Source organism: Caloenas nicobarica, chromosome 3 (genome assembly GCF_036013445.1).
Source record: "Caloenas nicobarica isolate bCalNic1 chromosome 3, bCalNic1.hap1, whole genome shotgun sequence".
NCBI classification, from domain to species: Eukaryota; Metazoa; Chordata; class Aves; order Columbiformes; family Columbidae; genus Caloenas; species Caloenas nicobarica.
The window spans coordinates 93,393,509-93,398,569 of NC_088247.1; the positions used below are offsets into that span (position 1 = coordinate 93,393,509).

A 5,061-nucleotide genomic window follows, 5' to 3' on the forward strand; every position below is an offset into this window, starting at 1 on the left:
CAAACTGGGAAAATGACCGCATCATTAAGATATACATAATTCATATAAAATTTTGAAATAAAAATAAAAATCTGTTACAGTCATAACTATTCTTTTTCCACATTTATAACCAGTACCCACACAGGCAGTGACAGAAGTGTAGAAAAAAAGGTGCTTACGAATAAAATGATTGTCTGTTGAACAAAAAAACAGAAAATTGCATCTTGACTGGACCATCACTTAGACTTAAAAAAAAATAGAAAAAAAATAATTAAAAAAAGAAAAATAAAACCACCACGGAGAAAGGGAGAGGCAGAGAGAAAGTGAGAGAAATAGGACCAACAAAAAGGCGATAAACATTTGTTATTTCCCTCTTCAAGGAGTTCCTTTTTAATTATTTTTTTTCAATTTTTGCTTTTTGTACAAGTTCGATCGGAGTTTGCGTTTGTTTGTCTGGTTTCTGTTTGTTTTCCTTTACTATAGAGAATATTTTTTCCCAGATACAAATTTAATCATCATCATCATGCAAGTGGGTGAAATGCGTCCATGGAAAAGCGCAAAGGAGAAATCGTGCTTGTCCTAAAAAGAATACAATTGTCACTTTTGCTTTGCTTTTTTTTTCCTCTTTTTTTTTTCTTTTTATATATATATAATAATTATTATTTCCCGTCCTCCCCCCCACCCCCCCGCTGCAGCACCAGCGTTTTGTGACTGTTGAAGTTTTAGCTCCATCTCTTGGTGGTGGTGTTGGCTGACGGTGGTGGTGTTGGTGGATTCTCTGATCCCTGTCTGTTTGTTTGCTATTATGTTTGGGTCGGATTTGGCCTTTTCTTTCCTCCTGGCTGTGTGTATGCGTGCATGCGTGTGTGTGTCCTGATTCTAGGTTGCCTCGATTTGTTTTGCTCGGGTCGGGTAGAGGGTGCTTGGCTGTTTGGATTTGGATTGTTTGTTTGTTTGTTTTCCGATATCATACATCACATTCCGAGTCGCTGGAGGTTACCGAGAGGATGGAGGTGCCCGTCTCGGCTCTTTCTGTCAAACTGGAGACGCTGGTGGTCGGGCTGGCCGCCGTGGACGGAGACTCGGCCGAGCTGTGTGTCGGGCAGCCGGGCTCTGCCAGCGACCGCATGCCGCTCTGTCCTATCGCCTGGTGCTGGAGCCTGCATCGCGCCGGGAGACAAAACAACAGCACAGCCCCTCTGAGACACCGGCCGCCGCCGCCCAGGGAACGGCGCCCGCCCGACCCCGCCACCGCCCGGGGACCACCTAGGCCCCGGCCGGGAGCAGACCCCCAGCCCCGGCCCGGTCCGGAGCAGAGCGGAGCCCCAGGCCGGCCCGGCTGCCTCCCCGCAGCCCCCCGCGGAGCCCGGGAGGGGCGGCAGGGCCAAGCCGTGCGCCCGGGCCGCGCCGCCCCCGCTGCCGCCGCGCCCGGGCCGGCGCCGGGGCTTCCCCGACCCGCCAGGTCGGGCCACCTCGGGCGGGACGGCACCCGGCGCAAACACAATGAGCGGGGTCGCGGTTCGAAAGGGGACGGGGAGGAGCGGGGGAAGAGGTTCCCTGCACCGTGGTTTGAAAAACGCGAGCAGAGCCTTCCCTCTCTCCTGGATAGTCGTGCATCCCCGCTGCACCGCGGGCCTAGGAGAAAACCAAGTCTGTGTGAGCTCCTTAAACACTTGGACCACCGCGGAAAGCTGCCAGGACCCGTCTCTAGAGGGAAAAATATCGCACAAGATTCTCATTTTGTACTCTGGCGAATATCTGTCTAAATTTTTTTCCAGGGGACAGATAAATACTCTGGGGTCTGCGGCAGGACTGGAGGAAGGTCCTGTCCTGAAGAGGTAGTGCTATCAATAAAATAGAAAAAGGGACATTATGGAGCACAACGCTTCTCTTCGCTCGAATTTTAAGTCCCTTTTCCATCTGAAAGCCAAAATTAGCTTTGAAGTGCTCGTCCTTTCATCGTCAACGATTTAGCGTACGTTGCGTTGAACTTTTTTTTTTTTTAAGAGTCAATACATCATTTTTAGGTTCTCTAGCGTGTTGCAAATATTCCTCTGCGCCCTTTTATCCCGCTCGAAATCCGAAGAAAGCCTGATTCAAGGATAAGACCTAAAAGTCCTGGACTGAGCAGCCAGGCACAACCTCTAGCGCCTAGCTACTGTGAATAAGAAAACAGTCTTTGCTCAACTGCTTCCACGGGGCTATTTCCTATTTAACTGCCTGCAAATAACAGAACAATGTAGCCGATTTATTCTACATTTCTCATTTTTAAAAGTTGTCTAATTTCAATGTCTTTTATTTTTATCCCATTTACAATTCCTGGTGCATTCATCTGCTGTCAAAAGCACTGAGTCAACAAAAGCATCCGTAGGCAACTTCTGTTTATTTACAGTCCTAAGCTGATCTGTTTTCCATTTAATGGAAATTAAATGGCGAGGCACTTTTAGGTTGCATTTCTCCTACAGAATCTTAAATCAATAGCACCAGTGAGAGACAGCATTTACAAGAACAAGAAGTTTTGTTTACACGCTTACAGTGGTAGCTAAACTTAAAATAAAAACAGTGTGCCAAACTGGATTAAGGGTCCATTTTCTTTTGCGAAATAAGTTTTACGATGCTGACAAAAAAAAAAAAAAAAAAAAAAGGGTGCCCCGCTTTTATCATGGCAGAGTAGACATAAATAAAATAATTTTTAAAAAGAAAAAACACGGAGAGACACGCAAATAAATGCAGGGCAAATGCACAGACAACACGCGACCAGAGGGCCAGGTCGCCATGTGGTGTAAACAGAGAAATGGGGACGGGGAAAAGAAAAAGAGGCTTCCAGATCTCCTAAAGGCTTTTTTTCTTTTTCTTTTTCTCCTTGAACCAAACGGCTCTGGGTGTGCGTGTGCTGGTCCTGCCGCGTATGCAGAGGAGCACGAACAATTCGATCGGAGCCTCCTGCTCTGCAGGAACCCTCTCTTAATTGCACCGCCCGCCTCGGCACTTCAGTGGGGAAACCGCGCCAGAGCCCGGCCGAACGCACATCCCGGAAAGCCGAAAGCAAAACGGGAGCCCACCGACCCGGGGCCGTGGGATTCCCGTCCCCCGCTCGCCGCAGCGGCTTCGAGGAGGGAGGCAGGGAGAGCCAGGCTCTGCCCCGCCGCAGCCGCTGCGCCCCGCGCCCGCACACACGGAGCTTCCCACGCCCGCGGGGGAGCCCCAGCCCTGCCCGCACCCCGGGAGCCTGTGGGGAGCCCCGGCAGGGCTCGGGGCGCGCCAAACAACTTTAAGCCGTGCCTGCCCCCGCCGCATCCCTGCCTCTGCCGGCAGGAGGGCAACCCGTTTTCTCCCGGTGGCAGTGATGGAGAGGAGAAAGAGGAGGAAGAGGAAAGGAGAGGCAGAGGTGCGCTGCCGGTCGGGCGGCCAACCGAGCCGCGGCGCGGAGCACGGCCGCCCGCGGGTCCCCGCAGCCCACCTCGTCCCCCGCCCCGGAGCAGGGTCCCATAGCCCCACTGACCTGTTTTTAGCCGCCGCTGCTCTGTCTCTTTGCCTTCGGTTTTTGAACCAGTTGCCTACTTGCGTGGGGGTGAGCCCCGTGGCCTGAGCCAGTTCCCTTTTCTTGCTGGGGTTGGGGTAAGGGTCCTGCAGGTACCACTCCCTCAGGAGGCTGCGAGTCCTCTCCTTGAAGCAGTGCGTCTTCTGCTCGCCATCCCAAATGGTCCTGGGCAGCGGAAACTTCTTCCTCACCCTGTATTTATCAACCGGCCCCAGCGGGCGACCCCTTAGCTTCTCGGCCTCCTGGTAGTGCGCTTCGAGCCACATGGCCTGCAACTTGCCGTGGGACTCCTTGGTGAATTTGTGGTTCTCCAGGATGTGGTAGAGGTCTCGGAAGTTGCCCGTGTGGAAGGCCACCACCGCCCGGGCGCGGAGGATGGACTCGTGCTTGTTGATGGCCTCGCATGCCCCCGGCGCCACCGGCAGCGACCAGAGGAACCTCCCCAGCCTCTCTATGTCTCCAGTCTCCTCCAGCGTCTCGCAGACGCTGGCCACTTGCTCCGGGGAGAAGTTGAGTGTGGGCAGTTGAAACATTGACAACTCTTCGTGGGGTGCCCGGGAGCTGCCGCCTCCACCGCCGCCGGCACCGGGGCTGCAGCCCGAGCCGCTGCCGCTGCCTCCGCCGCCGCCGCCGTTAGCGAGAAGGAGGGAGCGGTGGTGCGGGTCGGCGGCGAAGTTTGGCAAGAAGAAATGGGTGGGGTAAAGCTCTAGCGGGGACCTGAACACCATGGGATGACCGGGGAGAGGGGAGATAAATCAAGGAGAAAAGAAAGAAAGGGAGGAAGAAGGGAGGAAAGGGCACACGCACCGCGCACGCATCCACACCCGCACAAGCACACACAGCCACATAGAGGCACGGGGGCACACACGCACACGGGGACACACGCTCACACGGGGACACACGCACACGCACTCGCACGCACACACATACACACACGCACTCACACACACCCGGCCCCGCGCCGCCGCCGAGTCAGGATTCAGTGATTCAACAGCAATCGCCCTAATGACAACAGCCTCATAATATCTCCCCTAAATCCACAGTGAGTGCAGCGCTGAAACATTTTGTTTCGCTTTTCTATTGGTCTTCTGAGTGTCGTTGTGGCGTTGCCATGGCAGCCCCTGCCAATCACTGTCAGCCCTGCCAATCATTACGGAGTACGTAAGGAAGGTTTTTACCACTTCGTCCAAATGCACGGGGGGGGAGAGAAGCAGGGCGGTTGGTGGAAAAGCCTGGTTGGTTTGGGTTTTTTTTTCCCCTTAATCTTTGCAACTCCTAATCTCAGCACTTCCCCTTCTCTCTGTCTCTTCCCCCACCCTCTCCACACCCCTCCTAAATAAGGGATCAAATAATGCGAAAAGCAGTGTGCACATATTTGTTGAATGGGATGAGCAATTAGAGGGTGGAATATTATTGTGATCTTAACGAGCCTCGTTAAAGCTAAAGGAGATATGGGGGGAAAGTAAATGGGCCAGGCTGGGATACACGTTCGGATAAAGGGCTCCTAACTGAGACAATTTACACATGATTTGCACGTAGTT

The 5,061-nt window shown here is 53.1% G+C and overlaps 1 protein-coding gene across 2 annotated transcripts; it reads right to left on the bottom strand.

Moving 5' to 3' along the window:
* Nucleotides 1–456: 456 nt before the first annotated feature.
* SIX3 (SIX homeobox 3) lies at nt 457–4,248 on the bottom strand. Of its 2 annotated transcripts, none has more exons than XM_065632321.1 (3): nt 3,482–4,248; nt 980–1,139; nt 457–558 (listed from the first exon to the last, which is right to left on the bottom strand). In XM_065632321.1, the coding sequence occupies exons 1-3, from the start codon at nt 4,246–4,248 to the stop codon at nt 457–459; spliced, it is 1,029 nt and encodes a 342-aa protein (XP_065488393.1). The 2 variants fall into 2 exon arrangements, with proteins under 2 accessions (XP_065488393.1, XP_065488394.1); XM_065632322.1 differs by lacking the exon at nt 457–558 and having other exon boundaries at nt 947–1,139; nt 3,482–4,088; nt 4,149–4,248.
* Nucleotides 4,249–5,061: the final 813 nt, after the last annotated feature.

Coding starts and splice junctions, on each gene's coding strand:
- SIX3 (XM_065632321.1), bottom strand. CDS start 4,248: ATGGTGTTCAGGTCCCCGCTAGAGCTTTACCCCACCCATTTCTTCTTG. Junction 1,140..3,481: donor GCAGCGGCGGCTAAAAACAG/GTCAGTGGGGCT, acceptor GGCGCGATGCAG/GCTCCAGCACCAGGCGATAG. Junction 559..979: donor CGGGCACCTCCATCCTCTCG/GTAACCTCCAGC, acceptor TATTCTTTTTAG/GACAAGCACGATTTCTCCTT.